Source organism: Pseudorasbora parva, chromosome 19 (assembly GCF_024679245.1).
Source record: "Pseudorasbora parva isolate DD20220531a chromosome 19, ASM2467924v1, whole genome shotgun sequence".
NCBI lineage: Eukaryota > Metazoa > Chordata > Actinopteri > Cypriniformes > Gobionidae > Pseudorasbora > Pseudorasbora parva.
This window is the reverse complement of record NC_090190.1, coordinates 31,725,297-31,751,198: the sequence shown is the minus strand read 5'-3', so window position 1 is coordinate 31,751,198 and position 25,902 is coordinate 31,725,297. Positions and strand designations below refer to the sequence as shown.

The following is a 25,902-nucleotide window of genomic DNA, read 5'->3' as shown; positions in this document are numbered from 1 at the left end:
TCACTAAAATGTAAAAAAAAAAGAATACTTGAAATGATGCTAACTTAAAATATAAATCTTGAAAGAAAAATGTTAACTTAAATTAAATGCAAATTAGAAATTTTGCTTTGGCAATAACTGAAATAATTGGAAGTACTAAAATTACTAAATCTGAGAAAAAAGATAGATATATATATATATGAAAGATTTTGTTTTTTAAACTAAACATTTTAAAAGCACAGAAACTTTTCTACAACTTACTTTAAATATTTTCACGATGTATGAATTGATTTATGAAAAACAGATGATTTTATTTAACTACATAATTGATGTGATTTAGATAACTTATTTGTGTTCTATTTATTAAACCAATCTCCTTTATTGTAATTATTTTTATTTTATTTTTTATTTTCAATTAATTTAAAATGTAAAGGCAACCAGTTTATTTAATTTAAGTTAAACCAACAATATTTTTTTGCTTTTACAGTGAGGAAAATAAGTATTTGATTGATTGAAATGTGTGACATTATAAACTCAGAACATTGCTGTATTGTCATCATTGTAATGGCTTTTAAAACATAAGTTGTACATTTTTAAAAATCTAAATTTAGTCTTAAACTACCTGTGAAATGCAACATTTAAATATTCATGCTATTATTATTGTTATCATTATTATTATATTTATTAAACATAAAGCATTAGTATTCTTTTACAGTATTATCAGTAATCTGGTGGATTTTGTAGGCAGGTTAAGAGGATTTAAAAATGTTTAAATGTACTGTAAAGAAATACCAATGCTTTATGTTTAATAAAAATATTGTAATAATAATAAATCTGTTGCATTTAGCATGTAGTTTGTTTAGCAGGAAGTGAAAGATTTTTAAAAATGTACTGTAAAGAAATACTTTTATGTTTTAAAAGCTATTACAATTATGAAAATATTTTTGTGAGTTTATAATTTAATAAATGTCTTAATGTAAACATTTTTGTTGCACTTGTTACATTGTAAGCTCAATATTGAGAATATTACATTGTGAACATTTTATTTCAATAATAATGTTATAATCGAACTGATGTAGATCAGTGAAGCGGGATGGTGAACGCAGTAAGATTAGATAAATAGAAATGTTGATAAATACTTTATTAATCCCACAAAAGAAAGTAAAATGCTCAGAGAAATACATTATTTCAATGACAAGATAAAACTGATTGATTTAAAATATGACCTTTCCCATGCACAAACACAGTTCAGAAGAATTAACACCTCTATTCACTCACATACAGAATAAAATACTAACATCACCACTGATTTCTACTGTTTTCAGAATTCTGACATTTCCAGAGGAAGGGGAAACTCACTATTTACTCACTCATTTACGTATTTACTTGACACCTTCCATGTTAATATACGTTCATATTGCAGTGCAGGGACGAATGTGTCTTAAAGAGGTGACGTAAAGTGCCATTAAAAATGAAACCACAAGGTTGGCTTTGCCCTCTATCAGCATTATTGCACAATATTCATCCCTGTCTTCTCACCCTCTTACAACCCACACAGCTTTTATTAAAGAAATCCAATACAATCAAACCTATGCATATTTTGTTTTTACTTTGAGACGATCTACACTAGTGCTAGTGTACTCCTGCAGAAAAAGTTGACAAGAAAACCCTTTCAGCAAATATACAGTATTCCTTTAAAAACTGACTAGAAGTAAAAAAGTATAGCAAATAATGCTCATGGCTGTGATGTAAACTGAAGGTTATTGGCTGTTTTAAAGGGGAGCTATTATGCCCTCTTTCAAAATCTTGATTTTGGTTTTTGGAGTCTACTACAATAGGTTTTCATGCTTGAATATTATATATTCACGTTTTAGTTCCTGTCTCAATGAAGCCCCTCCATCCAAAAAGTGCAATGTGCTTTGATAGGTCGGCTGGACAAGTGTTTTTTGATTGGTCAACCACTTCCAGCAAGTTTCTGAGATGTCATGACCAAGCTTGCAGCACCCCTGTCAGAAACTGAAGCTTTCTCGCCTTGATCGCCCCCCGGTGACCGGTTCCAGTATAGCAGCCCCTCTGTGTTTTCTAATGGACGCGAGGCAAACAATTAAATTAAATTACACTTCAACACGATGATTTCATTTCAAGTGTTCGTTTTTAAAATGAGTTTAGTTTTATTTGATATCTATAAAAACGGGGGGTGATTGACAGCTGAGATCGACGTCTTCTATGAGTGAAGTTGTCACTGAGGAACTAACAGACTTTTTTCGGGATTTTTGGCAGCAGATTGGAGCTTTAGCTTTAATTTCTACAATTCCATAACTTTATTTCACACCAACATAATTAATTGTTCTACATCTGCAAGAGTGTGGGCGGGCTTTTGATATCGCAGCAGTACTTCCTGCTCTACTTCCTGCTCTCTACTGCGCAACTCCGGTCCCGAAATCGTTACTGCGCAGACTCTGCCCCAAGATGTCAGCGCCGTGCAGGCCGCCTGAAAGCTTCAAATCTGGCAAGCGGAAACGGATGATGTCGAGTGGTCCGTATTTTTTTACGGTCTATGGTCACGACGCGTATCATAACTGCAAGTTTCAACACACTACTAACACAAACTCAGCCTTGCCCTTTTTTTTACAAATGATTTGGGCAGGAATTATTTAAATGAGGAATATTGTGATAATAATATAGATAATAACTCCTTTTGTAGTGACTCTGTAACTTGTAGAACTTGTTCATGCTTAAACTGAGCGGCAACCCTCCGGTCTCTCTCGAAGCCGACGCGGAAGTGACTTAAACGGCAATTCATCAACTGGCCACTAGGGAGTCAATACCATATCTCCCCCATGTTCAAAGGGCCAGCTGTAGAGAAAAGTTATGTATACAGGCTGGTACAAAAAATTGTTTTGGTATACAGCTAATTTTACCCTTCATGACAACTGTAAGGGGGGTGAATTTTTTTAATAACTCGTCCATTTAAATCATATTAAGCCTTATTACACGGCTCTGTGAAATACTTGATTCTGATTGGTCAATCACGCATTGCTAGGTTATTACTTCAAGTTATCTTGACCAGTACTACTTCTATGCTTAACGCTGGCGCCATCTTGTGGCTGTTAAATATTTAAACAGCCATGGCTACAATGGAAGACTTCAAGGCGGGGTTTCTTTATAAAGTTTTAAATATGGATATTTTTTCCTACACAAACGCATCGATTCAAATCAGAAGGTTCTATTAACCCATCGGAGCCGTGTGGAGCACGTTATTTGGCGGACAGCTGCATTTTTTTATGGACTTCAAAAACAGCTAACGTTGTAACTACTGCTTGGATTAATGTTAGCCTGGACTTTTTAAATATAACTCCGATTGTATTTGTCTGAAAGAAGAATGTCATATACACCTATAGTGACTTGAGGGTGAGTAAATCATAGGCTTGGTTTCATTTTTGGGTGAACTAACCCTTTCAGCATTCATTTTTAACATTTAGCAGCAATAGATAAAGGCTTAAAGCAGTTTGGAACTGTTAAGAGCTAATTAACTGCGTAAGAGTTAATAAAATATTTAATCTCAAGACAATATTTTGTGTCTAATTTATTTGAGACTTGTAGCCGCGTAATAAGCGGGTCTTATTACCGCTTCACACCGGGGTCCTGAACACTGTTGGGGGTTTATTCTGCAATAACAACCGGCTGGGTGTACATTATCCCTTACTTAACGTTCTGCATAATTAAGGGCGTGGCTACTTGAGTGACAGGTGGATTGCCACTGCTGTCACTACTAGCCGTTTGTTTGCTGTCTGTTAGTCCACCCACGTCCCGCCTCTTTGCCCATTTTCTGATATCCAGGAGTGACGTGTGGTGAACATAGACTGTAAAAAAAATATGGACGTAGTGTCCGTGACGTCACCCATAGGATTCCGATAAGCTGTTCTGAAGCTTAAATTAGAGACGAGCTGGCCATTGCCATCTTGGCAACGCGTCATCACAAGTCACGCTCGCATAACAGAAAATAAGCAAAGAGGTGGGATGTGGGTGGAGCTTAGGTGACGCAATGACTATGGCCCTGTCCCAAATGGCACATTTCATGTGCGCTTTTGGTGTTGTGGACTTACAATGGCCACTGCGTGCGCGTGTCCATTAAGTCCACAGGACCGTAGGGTGTCCCATTTGTCATTTAAGCTTAAAAAAGGGATCTTGTGAGCATCCCCTTTGCGGCTGCTATGCGCCCTCGATGCGCACTTCAGCCGAGCCTGTGAGTTTGCGAGCTACACAGAGGACTTCTATTATGCAGAACTTTAAGGGATTATATAATGTAAACGAATGAGTTATAAAAAATATTTACCCCCCACACAGTGAATTCAAAATTAGCCGTATAGACTAAAACCGCAATTTGTACCAGGCTGTAAACATGTTTATTTCTGCTGTAAAGTAGGGAATTTTAACATGGGGCTCAATGAGATTTTGCTCCCTTCTCGAGCCTGTCTGTAGTGGCCAGTCGAGGAATTGGAATTAACATTACTTCCGTATTGGCTTTAAAGGTGCACTACGCAACTTTCCGTCCACTAGAGGTCGCCTATTCAAAACAAAGGCGTAATTTGATGAGGCCAAGTTTGAGCGCAGAATCTTGGGACATGTGGTCTTCACCTCACAGCCGGTGGAAAATAGGACTCGGGCAGAAATCATGTTGATGGATGCGGTTATTAACGTTACTGTAGTGTGATGCAGAGCAGGACCGAGTGTTGAGGAGCTGAGCACGATTGTTACACCTTAAACTTTTATTATGACGGGACGGGATACAGTCGCCGGACGCCCGCACTTCTGCATTTCCGGTCATGATTATAAGGTAAAGCAGCTCTGTTTATCATATTAGATACATTTAAGTACGTTCAAAATTATGTTATTTATTCCTCTGTGCGTTCGCTCGGCGCTGCTGTGACATGTTCACACTGCTAAGGGACAAGCGCTTCTGCCAAATAAAACAGAGGGTAACGCAGATATGATGCGATTGACAGGCAACTCGCTCAAACGCTATGCTGACACGTCCCGGTTCATTGGTTAAAATAGCAATTTTCTCACAATTTACAAATAGTAGGAAACATTTGGGATATTGTAAGTACTCAACTGAACAAAATATATAACACCGACCTAGTGGTTTTTGGATATTTTACTGCAAAAATACTACATAGTGCACCTTTAAGAGAGACCGTTGGAGGTTGCCGCTTGGTGGTGACGCACTGCAGAGATGGCGATGGCCGGCTCCGCCCACATGTGGGCTTCAAAAATGCTCTTCAGAAATCTACAGGGTGATGTCATGGACATTACATCCATTGTTTTGTTGTTGTTTTTTACATCTGATAATTTGTGTCTATGGCTTAAACAGCAACATTACTCACTAAAGGAAAACACATAAAAGGGCCCCTTTAAAGGCCAGACTTCCTTTTCAACTTTCTGTTTTTTCTACTACTGTACTCACTCAACCTGAGTATATTGCCCTTAATGTATTCTAAATTAATTCTACAAAGTGCTTGAAACATCCATGTTTTGTTTTTGTTTTTGTTTTTTTATGAAATTTCATTGGTGTTTGGCATTTTCGGTGGGATTTCCTATAGCAGTTCTCCAGTTCCACCTCGTTTTGTAGATTGGACTGAAATCTGTAGACCAGGGTTGTCCAAAGTTGATCCTGGAGGGCCACTGTCCTGCATAGTTCATCTCCAACTTGCCTCTGTTTGAAAGTTTCTAGTATGCCTTGTGAGACATTAGCTGGTTCAGGTGTGTTTTATTAGGATCGGAGCTCTGAAGGACAGTGGCCCTCCAGGAGCAGGATTAGACACCCCTGCTGAAGACGGTACAGGAACTGTCACGTCCGTGGATGTGCTTTGTGACACGCCTCCTAATCGTCCTGAAGTATCTATTCAAAGACCGGTCGTCTGTAGTCAGAAATAAACATGGTCAGTAATAATGCATCTTTTTTTTCAGATAAGTATTGGTAAACAGGTGAATGTGTACTCACATATCGTCATTGTCCCTTTGCAGCTGTTCCTCGTGCTCCTCTAGAGTTAAAGAAACATCAGCCATCAGGAAGGAGTCTGTGGAGCAGTTGCTGATCCTCATGGGTGCAAGACGCCGGAGTCTGTTGGGCGTCCAGGGCAGGCGTCTCTGGGCCCTCTGGGAGGGTGCGACAGCCATGTCCATCTCAGTCTCCATTAGCCAGGGTGGGCTGTGATTAGGACTCTCCATATCTGGCATGAATGCTGGATTCTCTATGCCAGCTTCAATGAGATATGGAGGAAACACACAAACGTACTTATGCGAATGTGTTTTAAACACTATTGTATAGGTTTATTGCTCTTTATTTACAAAGTAATATTTTTTCAGATCGTTTTCTTACCTCCAACTATGTATGTGTCTCTCATGAAAGTATTATTCACACCTGTCTCACTACCCACAGCACTGTCAACTAAAATACAAAATTATGCTATGTCAAAAAACAAAAAAATAAAATAAAATTTTAATAAATAAAGGAAATGTGCCATTGTTAATGCAAAGTGCCTTTTACTTGAGTAAATGACATGTTGAGGAGGTTTATATTTTGTATTTTGGAACTATGAACTAAAAAAAGTATCTGTTCATTTTTTTTCAGTTCATTTTAAGGTAGGGTAGGTAGGAATTGGTTAAAAAACTTTTTTTTCCAAATTTGTTTAAACTTTCTTTATATATCAATACATAATATGTAAGTACTCTGAAAAAGAAAGTATAAAAAATGAGTGTCTGTAGACCTCTCAGGACTGTTTTAAAGATGGCTCATTATTTCCATTCACTCCACCTTCTCCCTTCTGGGCTCTTTTCAAAGCCACGCCCCCAAAATACATGAACGCGCCTCACCGACCAATCAGCTGGAAGACGCATTATTTACCTGAGACGATCAGAGTGCATGTAGTCACATCATGTCAGAATCCCATGTAATAAAAAATCTAACTTTATCAGTATGAATATAAACAAATAAGATGTCTTTTAGTACTCACTATCAAGTTAGAATACCGGTACTGCTAAAGTTTAAAATATATTTTTGTTGGATTCGGTAACGAGCTAGTTATATTTATAAGGCAAAGAAAACAGGTAGCATCATGTTTTTCCAATAACATCAGTTATACTGTAATGAAGATGAATTTCGTGTAAGATTCATAACATTTACAGTTTTCTGCATGTAAGAGTTTCCATGATGAAAGCATTGTTGATTAGTAGCTAAAGCTAACTTAGTTCTAAAAAAAAGTTCCTTGATGCGTTGTACTAGCTTTTACACATGCATTTTATCTAAAGTTAAATTTTGCGAAATTCAACACAACAGCGATCAACTTGAGCTAAACATATTGAGTATTTATCATCTCTACTAATGGCTAAGTGTATAACATTGTAACTTTATGCTAAGTAATGTTATGTTAGCTATATTAGGCAGCTACATGTGCTCTCGATACATGCTTCATGAAAACATAAACCAAAAAAATGTATAATCAAAATGAAAGATTACCTGTCCAGCAGAAATACAGCCAGCAATGAGTCGTTTTTCAGGTCCCTCAGTTCTCACCATCGTTGAAAAGCCACGCAGATGTTTACTCGCGTTTGAATTCTTTGCATTGTTTGCCTTCGCTGACTGTAAAACCCTGCACTGTGAATTTTGAATGCTCTTTCTCTGCCATTATTTTGTCTAGGTTTCTTGCCTCTTGAACTGCTCGAATCAAACGAGTGCGCACACGTGGGCAGAACCTGTAGCGAAAGCGGTGGTCACCATGGTAGCGAGAGAGAGTGACAGTCGCCCAAGCCAATCATTTGTTTCGTTCCGAACGAAAATAATGAGCGGTGTTTATTGCAGATTAAAAAGCCTAGAGTCACTCGATTTTTATACATTTTTTACATTTTAATTATGCATTGACATATAAAGAAAGTTTAAACAAATTTGGACAAAAGTGTTTTAGATCAGTCCTACCTACCCCACCTTTAATATATATATTTGTTGACAAAATATAAAAATGTAATTTAAATGTTAAATATATATATATATATATATATATATATATATATATATATATATATATATATATATATATATATATATATATATATATATATTTATTTATTTATTTATTTACACACACACATATATTATGTAAACACAAACTTTTATGTTAGATATATGTATGCATAAAAACACTCAGATTCATTAATTCAAATGAATAAAATAAGCTCCTTCAATATCCAGTTTCTCAGTGTCGTATAAATCTTAATAAATTATGCTAATAAAAAATATTGTTACCTTGATCTCCATATGGATGTCCTGTGCCCTCTGCGTGTCCATTAGGCATCTGAATATATATGTATACATTTTGAGGTGCAATCCTATTCAATCCCAATTCCTGACTGATATTTTTAAAAGAGGTCTAATACCTGATGTGTTAGCTCCTTCTTGTGGTGCTTAGTGATCTTTTTGGCAGGGTTGACACCCATCTTAGCAGATTTGAAGGACTCGAGGCGGCTCCTCATGGTCCTCTGAAAGATCTCCTGCACCTCGTCTTCACTCTGGTTGATGCCGAATTGACTGCGACTGTATTTGTGACGGTGCTGCTCAGAAAGAGGAACAGTTTGGCCAAATGAGATGCAAAATCTATGCATGTGTGTATGTGTGTCTGAGAAGAGCGATTCATACATGCTTTCTGCTCCTGTACAGGTGCTGCTGTAGAAGATGATGGGCATTGATTTCATCCACCTCATTCTTCCTGTCTTGCCCGTGGATATCCAGGGATATTGAGGGAATAGTGTCTTTTCTAATCAACAAGAGATAAATCAATCTTAGTTATTACCACATTTCACCATCTAGGAATTGATTTGAGCTTTGTGCATTGCAACCCTGGCAAAGATTCTTAGTCCCATATGTAGATCTGATTATTCCTCTCCTTCATTAGCCATAATTGTTTTATAATCAACACTGATTAAGCAGTTGTCTTTAAATGTGTTTTCAACATGTCAGTGCACTTACACATTTGAGGTTACTGAAATATTTTCGATTCCAAACTCGTATTTTGACATATCAACCATTATATCAGGCATCACATCTGCAAATTCTGAACCAAACTGTTTTTTGAAATCTATGTTAGCTGCTTCATCGCTACGGATGAAGGCCAGAGAACCTTGACGTTCACCCTACATGGAGAAAGAAAGGGGTTACACATTTTTCATGATCTTTAATGATGACAGTCACAGTACTGAAGAAAAGGTGCAATGCAATCTACTGTGCTTGCATATGAAACTATTGAAAACTCTGTTGTTAAAAGGAAAAAATTATTATGCGATATATGAAGCCAGTCGATGATCTCACCTCACTGACGTAGTTCATAGCATCCTCCAGATTGAGTTTGTGGAAAATATTAAAGAGGTAGTCTTTGTTTTTTCTGGCCTTAGGTTTCATCAATATCCTGCTGATATAATTCTCCTCAAACCTGTTCCAGCTGAGAGAGAGTATTAACACATTTAATATTAATACATTTTAGATTATATAAATATTTTAGTTTATTCATAAAAGCGAGGACAGCATACCCTCTGGTCCACCAGTTATCTCCTATACGGCCACAAATGTCCTCCACTGCTGCTAGTATGTGGTCAAATGCCTATAAAGACACCATAAAACATGACTTAAAAATTCAATATTTTCTAAAACAATTAATTTGCAAAATAAATACATATACTATATAAATATATAATATATAATAAATAATTAAATAAATATATAAATATATCATATATAATTAAATAAATGTTTATATATATATATATATATATATATATATATATATATATATATATATATATATATATATATATATATATATATATATATATATATATATATATATATATATATATATATATAAGTTTATATATATATAAACTTTTTCACCAACTACACAATACACATAAATAAGTAAAATAAATATGTGTGTGTGTGTGTGTGAGTGTGTGTGTGTGTGTGTGTGTGTGTGTGTGTGTGTGTAAGAGAGAGACATTGAAACTGTACAAAGACATTGAAATACATAAATACGCAAAATAAATGTAAATATTTAAATCATATTTAAACAAACTCAAAAATCATTTACCCTATTGTTCAGTTTCTCAACAAGTTTCAAGTCAGAGTGAGCTGCTCTTTTGACCTTCAGCCACTGAACCAATGGCTTCATTGTGATTCCCTAAAAACACACAAAACAGATTATTTAACTCCAGGACATTTAAAAAATTGTCTAACCGTTTTGAGTCTCAGAATTATTTTAGGAGTGATGGGTGTGTGATTAACCTGAAGAATGACAGTGAAATACACCACAATGAGTGTGGTACTAATCATCAAATTCTTCTCTGGGATCTTGTCTTTGTCTAGCATGGCTGCTAATCCGTACGCCACTGCCCCTCGCAGGCCACCGTAGCTCATTACAACTTGGTCAATGAGCTCAATGGGAACCAATCTGAACTTGTTTAACATCCAAGTAAACAAGAAAACACCTGCAAATAAAGAACAAACATTCCCGAACATATCATTAAAACATATCATTGTTTGAAAGAGGATGCCTTGTCTATTTTTATTATTTTTCATTCTCTGTTCTATTTCAAGATTAATTATTTAAAATAATTAATGAACCTACCATTAGCATTCAATAGCCCACGACTCTGAATCTGAATCTACAACTAAGATATATATTTACTATATAAGTAGAAAATAAAAACGTGATAAACTGTACGTATGCGTGTGTATATGTATATACAGCTCTGGAATATATATATATATATATATATATATATATATATATATATATATATATATATATATATATATATATATATATATATATATATATATATATATATATATATATGGGTTTCCGTTGTCCGGTAATTACCGGACATTGGCCGGGAAAAAAATTAAATGTCCGACAAAATGAAATCTTTTCGGTCAAATTGTCAGATTAAAACTGCCTCTTATCGATACCGTAAGCCTGCGACGTGATGCCCTCGCTGTCATGACAGTGCTCCGTGGCTAAGGAGGATTGCAATTCTCCACAGCCTGCGAAGCAGAGTAGGCTATGTGAGCGGAGCGGAACGGCGAGATTTTGAATGGAGTGAGGAGCGATTTTTTTAAAAGTCGGAGCGTTGTGGTTTTTACTCGCTCCGAGAGCGCTCCACTACCGCTCCATCACGAGAACAATTTAGGACAACGAGCCGGCACAGCACTACATTTTTCGCCAGAACTAGAGCGTAGATCGGCTCAAAAAAATAAAGCCCAACCCTACCCGAGCCCATGCACCCGAGAGACCGGCCCTGCCCGTGTAAGTATCGAGAACGAGCCTGTAATGACTAATTAGCGGAGCGGAGCCGGTGTGATCAGCTCAATAATCCGCAGGCGCGCGCTCATGAACCCATCAGTAAAATGATGTTCGTTCAAATCCAGCTCAGACATGACATAAATCTGTAGCTTACTATAGGCTACTTGTTGTAGCCATTAAACAATGTTTTTTTTCTTCATATTTATGTTTAAATATTATAATATTATTTTTAGATTTCATCTGATTATGATAGGCTATAAGTGCAAAGATGCAAGTGGGTCAGAAATTATTTTGGTGGTTATAGGCTATTTAGTTTAATATTAAGTTTTGTTTTGTAAAAAGCCTTTCTTTCGTTTTGTACAAATTGTCTCTTAATTTTAATAAAGGTTTCTTCGGTTAATTGCATGTATTTAATAAATAAGATATAAATAAGTAGACTAGGTCGCGGAAGCCATCGCTTTCATTGCTCATTAACTGAAGCGCGTCTCAAATAAACTGAAACTCAGCAGGCTTGCCTCACAGACATGAGGAATATGTAGCCTAATATGTGTAGAAACGAAAAGATTTAAATAAGCACATGCAGTGTTCAGAACTCACGGTAAACAACCAGCGTTATACAGATGATCACGGCGATTGGCATGAGCGGGATGTTTAAGTTTTTAGCGTTGTGGTTTTTACTCGCTTTTTTTTACTCGGAATTTTTTATTTATTTTTTACCTTCTACTGAATCTGATCGGGTGCAAGCACATTTTAAACAGGTAGCACTTATTCACACACGTAATTTTGTGAATAAGTAATTTTGTCGTTTTCTCTAATGCATTCAAAAACATCTTGTAGTGCTTACCTGCTTACAGTTAGCTATACTGTTATATTCTATTATATGATTTTGTCATTTCACACGGTGGCCAATTTAAATGTTACCAACTAAATGAGACATACTGAGTTTATAATTAAATTTATTAATTGCGTTTAATTATTGCATCTAAACACAATAGTGTTGTGCCAGGATTTTTCACGTGAATAAAGGCAAATAGATTTGCACACTTTGCTTATAATCCCTGGTCTAGTCCGTTAAACTTGTCAGAAGTTCTCGTTTCTAATATGCCCTCGTAGCCTATTTTTTCTCTCATCAAAACCGAATACCATCAGTGGTTGTACATCAAGAGCAGGAACAGTTTTTGTGCATTTTGTTTCGCGATCTGACCGGAACAAACAGAAAGTCTCTGACACGGCGTTAAGCGTTCGATTAAAGCGCTCGTCTGTGTGGAGACTGCATGAGCCGCGAGAGAAATCTGCTCCACTGATAACAGCGGCAACGAGCGCCAGATCGCCTCTTATTTAACAAACGAATGAAATTATACTCTTCTAGTTAACCAGAGATGTTTTGTTTGTATTAGTTAGGTTCATCCGTGAAGCAAGATAAAAAAAAGTGGTGGGGACATGTCCCACCTGTCCCACCCGCCAATTAGGCCTATGAGTTAAAAAAATTGGTTGATTGACGCCAATCGGACGTTCATGTTTTTTTCCGTATTTGAAAGTTAGGCTAATAAACATGTTGCATAAACGGCCTGATTATGTCTTTTTTTTTTAAGTTACACAAACTGCTTTCAGGAATTTTTGACCGGCATATCATCAAAACGTCCGGAAAACGAAACCTCTGCCGGTCACTTTGACCGGCACCATTTTTTTCTAGCGGAAACTCTGATATATATATATATATATATATATATATATATATATATATATATATATATATATATATATATATATATATATATATATATATATATATATATATATATATATATATACACACACACTGGCCATACAGCTGCTATTTCAGCATATACTCTTTTAGAATATTTAGGTATTTAATATATATAATATTTATAAATAATGCTATACAAATGCAGCATCACCACAATCATTTTTTATTAATAATTAATGAGAGTTTATGATTTAGCTGATTATGAAATAATATTGAAGCACCAATTATAACCCAGCTTTGGACTGGAAATTTTGACTAATCCGTTTGCAAAGTGAGTTTGGGGTACAATGGGAATTGGCTGTTGTGTTGCATTTTTGTATATATTTGTTACCACTGTGGAACTTTTTTTAATATACTTTTTTTTAAATTATGATTTGATGTGCTGTTTAACTGCACTCACCTATGATCCTGAAGATAAAGATGAAGAGGAGGGTGAGGAGAATGAAACCTGTGTTCCAGACCCATATATCCGTATCAATGGCTGTAATGCCCAAGAATAGAAAGATCATGGTTTCTGAGCCATTCGCGAGCACCTTCATGGCATGACGAACCGTTGTGACCGATTTCTCATCCATGTTAGCATTCACATATTTCTGACAGCAGACACCACAGAAAGTGATCCTGTGACACAGAGAGCCGATCTTTTTCAAGAGCTATATTAACTGATTGAAACATTAGGCTAATGTTATATTTCTGTATATTCCCAAATTCAATGTGTTACATTGTTCAAGAGACTCTTACGAAAGTATAGCAGAGAGGGAGAGCATTTCTGCTGTCAGGTAAGCCAGATATCCCACCACAAAGACAAAGCCGGCTTCGATGATCTGTATGTGTTTGGTGCATCTGGTCAGCAGGGACAGCAGGATGGCAAACACAACGCCAAGAAACGATCCTCCAAATGCCACCACAATGAATGAAACTATAGGGACACAAAGGAGAAGTGAGAAAAAAATAACACTTGCAAAAGCTAAATGAATGAATATTATTATGTTTTCATAAATATATATATATATATATATATATATATATATATATATATATATATATATATATATATATATATATATATATATATACAGTCTTGTTCAAAATAATAGCAGTACAATGTGACTAACCAGAATAATCAAGGTTTTTAGTATATTTTTTATTGCTACGTGGCAAACAAGTTACCAGTAGGTTCAGTAGATTGTCAGAAAACAAACAAGACCCAGCATTCATGATATGCACGCTCTTAAGGCTGTGCAATTGGGCAATTAGTTGAAAGGGGTGTGTTCAAAAAAATAGCAGTGTCTACCTTTGACTGTACAAACTCAAAACTATTTTGTACAAACATTTTTTTTTCTGGGATTTAGCAATCCTGTGAATCTCTAAACTAATATTTAGTTGTATGACCACAGTTTTTTAAAACTGCTTGACATCTGTGTGGCATGGAGTCAACCAACTTGTGGCACCTCTCAGCTGTTATTCCACTCCATGATTCTTTAACAACATTCCACAATTCATTCACATTTCTTGGTTTTGCTTCAGAAACAGCATTTTTGATATCACCCCACAAGTTCTCAATTGGATTAAGGTCTGGAGATTGGGCTGGCCACTCCATAACATTAATTTTGTTGGTTTGGAACCAAGACTTTGCCCGTTTACTAGTGTGTTTTGGGTCATTGTCTTGTTGAAACAACCGTTTCAAGGGCATGTCCTCTTCAGGGCAACATGACCTCTTCAAGTATTTTAACATATGCAAACTGATCCATGATCCCTGGTATGCGATAAATAGGCCCAACACCATAGTAGGAGAAACATGCCCATATCATGATGCTTGCACCTCCATGCTTCCCTGTCTTCACTGTGTACTGTGGCTTGAATTCAGAGTTTGGGGGTCGTCTCACAAACTGCCTGTGGCCCTTGGACCCAAAGAGAACAATTTTACTCTCATCAGTCCACAAAATGTTCCTCCATTTCTCTTTAGGCCAGTTGATGTGTTCTTTGGCAAATTGTAACCTCTTCTGCACATGCCTTTTTTTTAACAGAGGGACTTTGCGGGGGATTCTTGAAAATAGATTAGCTTCACACAGACGTCTTCTAACTGTCACAGTACTTACAGGTAACTCCAGACTGTCTTGGATCATCCTGGAGGTGATCATTGGCTGAGCCTTTGCCATTCTGGTTATTCTTCTATCCATTTTGATGGTTGTCTTCCGTTTTCTTCCACGTCTCTCTGGTTTTGCTCTCCATTTTAAGGCATTGGAGATCATTTTAGCTGAACAGCCTATCATTTTTTGCACCTCTTTATAGGTTTTCCCCTCTCTAATCAACTTTTTAATCAAAGTACGCTGTTCTTCTGAACAATGTCTTGAACGACCCATTTTCCTCAGCTTTCAAATGCATGTTCAACAAGTGTTGGCTTCATCCTTAAATAGGGGCCACCTGATTCACACCTGTTTCTTCACAAAATTGATGACCTCAGTGATTGAATGCCACACTGCTATTTTTTTGAACACACCCCTTTCAACTAATTCAACTAATTGCCCAATTGCACAGCCTTAAGAGCGTGCATATCATGAATGCTGGGTCTTGTTTGTTTTCTGACAATCTACTGAACCTACTGGTAACTTGTTTGCCACGTAGCAATAAAAAAATATACGAAAAACCTTGATTATTCTGGTTAGTCACATTGTACTGCTATTATTTTGAACAAGACTGTATATATATATATAAATGGGTGGAGTTGAGTATTCATACGTATGCCCTTTAAAATCTCTGCAGCGTCAATCCTTGGGCCTCCAAGAGCAACAAAAGCATCAAACACATTGTAAAGCACCTAGAAAAGAGAGACAAAATAAGATATTACAATAAGTTATTAACATTATTTCTAAATGTTCTAAAATGAATGTTTTTTTTCTTGGTTATGCGAATGTTAAGGAAACATATGATACTTTTTCAGACATTATGGTAATGTTCCTTTGAATGATGTCTGAATAACATTTAAAGTGTTAGTTCACCCAAAAATTAAAATTATTTCATTAATTACTCACCCTCATGTCGTTGGACACCCGTAACACCTTCGTTCATCTTCAGAACACAAATGAAGATATTTTTACAATAATTTCACAATGCGACGAAAATAGTTATTGTACGCACAGAAATCAAAATTACGACTTTATCCACCAAGTTATTGACGTGAACTCGACGCATGCGCGAGAATATAACGCAGCTCCAACGTTCAAATACATGACCCGGAAGAGGAGGAGCGTGGCTATCGCGTGAGTTCACATCAGAGACCTACACAGAAGACAATGACTTGGGGGATAAAGTCATTATTTTGATTTTTTTTGCGCACAAAAACTATTCTCGTCGCTTCGTAAAATTATTGTACAGACACTGTTGTGAGATGGACTTTGTAATGACGTCTTTAGTGCCTATTATGGGTCTTGTGAGTGGGTCAGTGGGAATGTACTGAATGCCAATGGAGGCCTTTCTGAAGCCTTTCTCAGACATCCATCAGCTTTCAACAAAAATATCTTCATTTGTGTTTCAAAGATGAACGAAGGTGTTACGGGTGTCCAACGAAATGAGGGTGAGTAATTAATGTAATAATTTTCATTTTTGGTTGAACTAACACTTAAAGCGTTAGATACAACTAAAACATTTCATAAAACACTCCATGAACGATGTATAAATAACGATGTAGCAGAGGAGACACGGAGCCAGGGTGACCCTGCAGGTTCGGAGGTCTAAAGCAGAGCTTACGGCTCATGGGAACGAGGTAGAAGCGGGGATCCGGAAGACCACAATGGACTGAGTGATGTAAAAGCATACTATCATCAAAATATTGCAAGGATTAGATGCTTTGTTTCCAGTCAAGACAAAGAGACAGTTGTTCATGCTTTCATCACCAGCAGGGTGGACTATTGTAATGTTTTCCTCACTTCCCTTCCTAGAAAAACCATAAGACTCGTACGGCTAAGAACCGTGATGGCTCATACAGAACGCTGCTGCCAGGACTCTGAGCAGAACCAGAAAATATGACCATATCACACCAGAATAGATTTAAAAATACTGTTACTAGTTTATAAAACACTCCTAGGCCTAGGACCTCGATACATTTCAGATATGCTTATTTAATATCACATAGCCAGACCTTTAGACTGACCGGAGTTCTGGACTCCATCACAGCTTTCATTGGTCAAGGATCAACCAAGAGGACGTTTGACTCAAGTGGCAACCTCCAGCGATCTCTCTTGAAGCCAATACAGAAGTAATGTTAACTGCAATTCCTTAACTGGCTACTAGAGACAGGCTCCAAAAGGGAGCAGAATCTCATTGAGCCCCATGGTAAAATTCTCAACTTTACAGCACAAAAACATGTTTACAGCCTGGTACAAAATGCGGTTTTGGCCTATACGGCTAATTTTGACCTTCATGACAACCGTGAGGGGGATGAATTTTTTTATAACTCATTTGTTTACATTATATAAAGCCTTAAAGTTCTGCATAATTAAGGGCATGGTTACAAGTGTATAGCATTTATCTGCCGTCTATAGTCATTGCGTCACCTCAGCTTCCGCGCACATCCCGCCTTTTTGCCCATTTTCTGTTATCCGGGAGTGACACGCCATGACTAGCTAGCAAGATGGCAACACCCAGCTCGCAATTACTTTAAGCTTCAGAACGGCTCTTCGGAATCCAATGAGTGATGTCACGGACTCTACGCCCATATTTTTTTACAGTCTATGGTTTGACTGTAACGCAAACGATCACAGATCGTGCATCTATAAATGATTCATTCAAGAACAATGAGCAAATTTACTGTAACAATGAAGCCGTGAACTTCACATAATTTTGAGTGTTTAGTTGATCCTGGTAAGCACTCATTGTCACAGTTGTAAAGTTCTTCTACAAGGCGTCACGGCATTTGTTTCCAGGTGGACCTCTAAAGAACGCAACAGAACGCAACACACACGTCTGGCGGACATCCTGTAGAATTAAACCAATCAGATGACGACTTTAAAACTCCTGACGTGTTTCCAGGTAAGTTTGTCATATGCATCAGATGTTCAGCCAACTGTCCAGTGGCCTGTTGCACAAAGCTGGTTTCAGTTGTTATCCAGGTAAGTTCGAGATTAGTTTGAGCAAACTCTGGTTTTTCGGGCTCAAGAAGGTGTATTGGTTTTTAGCGGTGTTCATCACCATGGTAACTTACACTACAAGGCTAACCTGCTCTGGAGCCGGTTTTGTTCTGGGTTAGAGATCTCAAACCCAAACTGGACCAATCAGCTGCAAGTAAAGACGCAATAAAGCCACACCCCCTGTATCTCTCGTTCCAAATTTGCAGTTTATAGTGAAAAAAACATTCAAGACAACCAAAGACAAATTTGCTTATCCTTTGGCGCTAATTATTTATTATATTTATATAATACGAATTATAATTACTTTTAATTAATATAATATATTAATATAATTATTATATTAATTGACAAGTAGCCACATATTAATATAAATATAAAACATGCATTCATAATTCTTTTAAACAACGTGTATTCATTGAGCTCTTTGTGAACCTATAATAATTATGCATATTTCTTTGATTCACATCATGCATTGTTATAGTCAGATATTCTTTCAGCTATCTTCTCAAACTGTAGCATCAGTGTTTATTCCTGCTTTGTAAATGCATTTCATTTCATGATAATTTTCAAAACGGATATCTCAATCTTCAGAAGAGAAGTGAATCAAACAGACACGGTGATTGGCAGTTTGCCGCACGTGTCACACATTCAGGTGCACATGCTTTACAGTTAATCGCTAACTCTGGATTAAACTTGAGTTGAAAGAGAGCATTTATACCGAGCTTTGAGGAACGGTTGAACTTGATCTAAACCCAGTTGGATTTATCTGGATTTGTCAACTCTAAACCTACTCTGAAACTCAAGAGTTTGTTCAGCTAGCTTCATGGAACAGGCCTCATGCGCATTACAATAGAGGCTGAGACTAATATAAGCCTAACAGATCACTCAGATCATCAGGATCAAGTCACTTAAAGATGCAAAGGGTTCACTCAAATCAAGAAGTGTCTGCTTTTAGCTATTATGCCAGCCGCAGCTGGAACCAGCTTGCTGAAAAGATCGGATGTGCTCTAACAGCAGCCACTTTCAAACTCAGACTCGCATCTGTTTAGCTGTTCATTTACTGGATGATCACTGTGTCCACTGTATCTTAATGTGTTATCTTTCTCAACAAAGACAATACAACAAGTATTTGTATTGGGGGGGAAGTGATCCATGATGGTTGAACTCTGTGGTAAATGGAAAGCATTAGTCAGATTCCTGGATTAAGTCAGGTTCCTGGATTAAGTGATCCATTGTAGTGGGGAAATGAACCTGAGGTTAACCAAGAGCAGACTGTGAGTGCAGCCTAGAGCTCCCCTGCCCAATTTCAGGTGAGAAATTGGACCTCTCTGCATGGAGATGTCTAGAGGGTGTTATATACAAATCAATTAACTGAACTAGGTCAGCCGGAACCGGGAACACTTCCCTTAACACCTGATGTCATAAAAGAGTAAAATCTAAGCTAATGTAAGTCTCTCTGTTTATCCCGACGTTTACTGCAGTCAGCCTGATCCAGGCCGTATCCAGATCAGATGGTGGACCTGCGCCTGGACATGACCAACGCATCCCTGAAGTGTCTGCAGAGACCGTGTCAATTAGTCTCCCCTCTGAAATTATCTCATCGACACGTCATCCTCAATAAAACCTTCTCCGGCGTGATGTCGCAGATCTTTTGAATATTCAGATCTAATATGACTTCTGATCTGTAAGGTTGCCAGAATAATAATAATCATACACTGTTTGTTAATTGGCCAGAGGATAACTGGCACCCGACTGAGTCTTGGTTTCTCCCAAGGTCTCCTTTTCTCCATTATGCCCCTGTTGGAGTTTTGGTTCCTTGCCACTGTCGCCTTTGGCTTGGCTTGCTCAGTTGGGGACACTAAATATAAGTTTAATTACTAAACAAAATTAACTATATCAACTAAATTAGTATATTATTTAGTTATTATTAACTAAAATTACAATACTATATAATACTTAAAAAAAGCTAGATGACATCACTGTTTTCTCCAGAGCGGCTCCGTTGCATCATTTTCCTGTTAACACTGTGAAGCTGCTTTGACACAATCGTCATTGTAAAAAGCACTATATTATATAAATAAAATTGACTTGACTTGAACGTCAGACAGATACTGTATTTTATTTTTGATTGTAAACTTTTTATCTATGCATTATCCTTTTTATTCTAAACTTTTTAATATATTTAATATATTTTTTTATTCTCACCTTTTATTGTTATTTTTATTTCTTTTCATTGTTTAATTCCTTCTTTGTAAAGCACTTTGAATTACTATTGTGTATGAAATGTGCTATATAAATACACTTAATAATAACTTTAGTTTTACGACCTGTTCAATTTGATTTTTAACGTCTAAGTGACAGGTATAAGGGGATGATCAAACAGAAAGCATTTTGCTCTTAAAAACATGAGACGCACATAGTTTTGCAGAGCCGCAGCACTGACGAATGGAAAAGAAGGAAGGGTCTCAAGCACAAAAAAGAGATGTGGCACAACGGTCAAAGATGCTCATCTAGTGCATATTTACATATGGGGGGAAAAAAGAGTAATTGCTTGCCTAGAAATCTGGACGAACCCTAGCGGCAGCGAATGAGGGCTGATAAAAACAAACTCTGGTCAGGCCAATCACATTGTGTATAGAGTCGGTGGACGGGCTTAACATAATGACAGCAGAGTTGCGGAGGTTCCGCTTCACGTTGCTGTGGTTGGTTTTAGCGCTAGTCTATTGCATGCAGAGGTAGTTTGAAAGACAACCGTTCATCCCGCCCCTCGGATTGAGCCCTGTCAATGGTAAGTTCCCAGACCAAACATCTTGATGTGGTTCTGGCTTGTCAGGCTAATATTTGCATCATCTCCATAAGAACTTTATGATTGGCCCAAAGCAGACTTCCTACATCAGCGCGTTTTGATTCTGTATGTGCTCATACCGGCATTCTTCATTCAGAGTTCACACACAGTATCATACTGGCAATTTACTTAATTTCACACCTTCCCTTATAGGTAAATTGCCATAAACAATTTACTGGTATTTTTGAAAAGGTCCTGTTCACACATGATCTCTTATCGGTAATTTACCATTAAATGCTTGATGTGTGAAAGGGGCTATTTGATGAGACAGGACAAATGACTGAAAAAAACAGTACTTATACCAGAACTAACCAAGGGAACTAATCTTTAAATAACAAGTTAAATAAGAGTTGAGTGTTAAAGAGTTAAATAACAAGCAACAGGTGAACTGAATGAAACTGACAGAGATTAGAAACCAGGTCAAGACAGGAACAAAGACAACGCAACAAAACATACTCCTGAAATGTAGAGCTTTTTAGGAAATGAATACTCACCACTGTGACGCCATCATTGAGCAGAGACTCCCCAAACACCAAGATAAAGAGCACCTCGTTCACATGCACTTCCTCGAAAACGGCAATCACAGCCACTGGGTCCACCGCAGCTATTAAACTACCAAACAACAGGAACTGCAAGAGGCCGATGTCCAAGTTACCTGATGATTACAGAAATTGACACATGATTTCAGTATTCTCTATAATGGCATAAACGCTACTGAATTAATTGCAGAGTCTATGCAGAGCATATTTGCCCTTGAGGGCCAACAAGGGCTTTACAGCATATCCTTGCTTTGTTTAAAGAGGAATTAAGTGGGTGTGATCTGTATAAAAGACATACAATGTGTACTGAATTACACGCAGATTAGCAGAACAGTATGAATGCATAAAATGACAGTATTGAATTTACCCATCACTCCGGCCTCATAGCAGCCCCAAAGCGAAAGGCCTACTGTGGCTGCATTCCAGCAGGTTCCAAAGATGGCGTAAATGAGAATGGCACCCAGGTTGCTGAAAAATAGCTTGTTGGGCATAAAATAACTTGCATCCAAGATGATCTGGGGCAGCAAGTAGAAGAAGAAAGTGGGAGGAAGCAGTTTGAAAGTCTGTGCCTTGTCTGCTCCCCAGACGATTCCTCCCAAAATAAAGCCCACAATGATGAGCAGACCACTCTCTGGGATCACACTGGTGACATGATGGTTTAGTTCAATCACTAGATACAGAGAGACATGAGAACAGATGGCAATTTTACACAAAGAAAGATAGTATAATTTGTTATTAAAGATAATATATGATCTTAGGTTTAGGTCATGAGAAACTTTAAGTCTTCAAATGTGCTTCAAATGAATGCTTTGAAATTACTTTTGTAGTCAACTTTGTTCAAGATGTGGATTTGGGTAATATTATTATTATATCATTTGATGTCTTTTTGAGGCATCTCCTCATATTATCCAAGAGTTCAAATGTATGTTTTGTGAGCTTTAAATATTACATTCACACGATCAATTACCATGAGCCATGCCCAAAGATTCTATACATGGTTTTGCCATTTCAAATTATGTAAGATTTATACAGTAAAATTTGCATTCATGCATTTGGCAGATCTTTACATATGCGCTAAACAGTGTTTTCTATGTTTGTTTATTTTTCTGAAAATGTCTGAATACCATCTGTGTTTAGATGCAAAACTAACTGGATTCATTTTAACGAAATAATTGATGATTTTCATACTCGGGTACTTGGAGGTTAAATTTAATTCAATTTAATTCTTATTTTATTAACCTATTTTAAATGATCGTTTTCTTATAATAATTGTGCACAGCATGTATTATTTACTCTTTGTCCTCATTTTTCTTCCACATTTTGAGACCATGATTAAACAGGGAATAAAATCCAATCCCAAACATTAACAGCACGTAAGGAAAGAAAAGATAGGCTACAGCAACTGTGGACAGTTTACACCACTCCAAAGCCAACTGATAACAGAAGGAGGGTAAGAATACCACTATACTAACCATATTATTCACAAGCATCATGCTACATTATAAACCCTTTACAGTAGCAATTTGAGGAAAACGTTATTTCATGTGAATCGGTGAGCTTTGCAGGGCAGGACTATTGTGCTCAATTTGCAGTTGTCAAGTTACACACAGTATTGTTTCTATACTTCCTAGTACACGGTATTAATCTAGAGATCATCTTCCTTTCTCAGAACTCAATTTAACTGAAATTCAACCTCTCATTAAACCATGACATCAACTTTAGAACAAACTCTTTAATTCATTAATGATAAGTGCCACTGATGTGATGTCTCCAACGATGTTACACTTTTAATAAACCTGTTACATTTTTACCTCATGGTTTAACCCAGCTAATAAAAATGTAACGTTCAAGTTACGAAAATGTTATTTCTGAATGTTATCTGAACGTTCAAAATGGGTTATGTTAACATTAGATAAGACATATTTTCATTTTAGACAGGAACTAAAATGTTTCTGGAAAAAGAAAGAAAAAACGTGTAAATAACGTTTTTGAGCTAAATTTTCTGAATAAACATTCTGTTAATGTTACTGGAAGAACATTTGCTCATAACTTTGAAAGATTCTTGCCATAACATTGGCCAAAGTTCCGTTACCTGGGAATATACATACCTGATAGTTTGGCCAATGCAGCCACAAATACCCAAATTATCACCAGGTATGGGGTCTGAACATGATGCCATTCAAATGTGACTATTGGAAGTCCGGTGAGATTCGGTTCCAGTCGATGACGAGGACTCAGGTCCATATTTGCATTTAGTCCTTGTATTAAAGGGTTAACACAACACACGAGGAAAACTGCCCTCAGACAGAGATACCGGTAAGTAGAGCTCGGCATTGCGATGGATGACTGATAAAGATGCACTCACAGTATCATTCTCATCTCCAGATTGTATTTTAGCCTAGTCATTTACAGAATCTCAAAATCCGGTCCATTGGAGGTTCCTATTGTGCTCTTTTCTGCTTGGTTGTCCTGCAGTGAAAAGTCCATAGAGAGACAAACGGATTGCAGATTCCTCTTTTATTTAGTTTAGCTCAAAATGCACCCCCCTCTAAGTGAAGTTTCTAGTGTTTGCATAAGTTGTCCCTCTGTGTTTGTGGTCCTGGTGAGAGCAGTGGCTCAATTTAGGTAGTGTAAGAAAGAGCGTAACAAGAGTGCTGAAACCTCTAGTCAGCCTTTAATTTGTTACATAGAAAGGGGCTGAGATCTACGTCACTGTTATTCTGTCACGTTTTTGGTGATTACTCTTTATGCTTCCGTTGAAAAGTTTCACGCTGGTTAGTGTTCAGCCAACATTAACAGACCTACAGTATAGCCTACTGCAGCATTGTTAAAAACTTTTAGCGCACATTTTGGTACAAACTGTACAGACACCATTGACAATTGCATTGTGACACTTAATATACATGTAATACAGGTATTTGAAGGCAAATGTTGTTGAGTAGCCTACTGTAGCAATATGTTTAAAGTGAGCTTGTTGCAGGAGACTTTTAGGTTCTTCCTTTGCAACTAATATTGAAACACCTAGCCTATAGGCTACTTAAAGGCTGTTCACTCAATAGTTGGTTTGCAAACTTGCAAAAAATAAATAGAAATGAAATAAAATATCATAATTTAGACAATTGTAAGTGGCTAGAAATATATATTTAAAAAAAATATGTAATTGTTTACTAGAGTTGGAGTACTCGAACTTGCTTGGGACATGGAGGCATATTAGCCTACTCGGGCTTGACTCGGACTAGAGCTTTTCTGGACGGCCTGACGGAATGTCACTGGGCAGATTAAGTCGGTTGTACTGCATTGTCATGAAAGGAAATGATTTGCATGTGTTTTATGTCTTGCCTGTTATAATCAATTCGATACTTGCAAGCTGTCAAGACAAGTTTCTGTGCACGCTCACAGAAGCACATATCAGTCAGCTCGCGAATGCCGAATTAAGTTTTCTTGTGTCTTATTGTGTTAAATCCCACCGGTCACAGTTGTCTATTTTCTTATCTCTAAAAGTGTTGTTATTGGCTTTGGGCAAGAAATTCAACTTTTAAATCGAAAAATATATTGTCTTCAAATATAACAATGTTATGTGACTAGTGTGACCAGATCAGTTTAATTCCTGCTTGCACATCTAGATCTTCTACAGACTACAAAAAGAAGCAAGAAAAACACTTTAATTAACAGATATAACTATAATATGTTGCCTACACTACTGATGTATTTTGAGAATTATATTCCTGCATATATATTTTGCTCATAAGAGGTGTACATTTGGTAAACACAGTATTTCAATTGAAAAAACAGGTCCAACTGCCAATCCCAGCCATCATTTATCCACTTTCACACGCACAGTTCAAAACTGCCAGATGTGCGGCGGTTGTAGCGCAACACAGGGGTGCTGCACACAGCATGCACATCTAGGAAGTCCAACAAGTCTGCACTAATAAACAAATGACAACTGGGATCAATAGCCAAAACCTGTGTTTTCAATTGAAGAATTTGTATGAATTCTGACTATGCTGTTTCCCACAGGTCACTTGAATATAAAACCTAATATTTCACCTTACCATTCACCTGTATTTGATATGGAATAGAGCAGCTTGGGTATTCTGCTAAATATCGCCTATTGTGTTCCACAGAAAAAAAGAAAGGCAAATGTGTTTGGATCAACATGAGGGTGATTAAATGATGACAGACTTATTTAAAAATATTCCCCCCTCGTATATAGATTTTAGATAGAATTAATTTCATATTTATAAGAATGTTAAACCATCCTGTTTTGTGAAATCATATTGCTGACTTACGA

At 36.9% G+C, this 25,902-nt stretch overlaps 1 protein-coding gene across 1 annotated transcript; it reads right to left on the bottom strand.

The window, feature by feature from the left end:
• Nucleotides 1-910: 910 nt before the first annotated feature.
• On the bottom strand, nucleotides 911-24,243 carry slc9a3.1 (solute carrier family 9 member A3, tandem duplicate 1). Its single transcript, XM_067425852.1, has 17 exons — nucleotides 23,717-24,243; nucleotides 21,976-22,278; nucleotides 21,564-21,724; nucleotides 15,838-15,916; nucleotides 13,840-14,017; nucleotides 13,499-13,719; nucleotides 10,310-10,512; nucleotides 10,116-10,205; nucleotides 9,559-9,629; nucleotides 9,341-9,470; nucleotides 9,002-9,165; nucleotides 8,672-8,789; nucleotides 8,413-8,586; nucleotides 8,282-8,330; nucleotides 6,362-6,430; nucleotides 5,984-6,242; nucleotides 911-5,900 (listed from the first exon to the last, which is right to left on the bottom strand). Exons 1-17 carry the CDS (start codon nucleotides 23,940-23,942, stop codon nucleotides 5,882-5,884), a joined length of 2,514 nt encoding a protein of 837 aa, XP_067281953.1. The 5' UTR covers nucleotides 23,943-24,243; the 3' UTR covers nucleotides 911-5,881.
• Nucleotides 24,244-25,902: the final 1,659 nt, after the last annotated feature.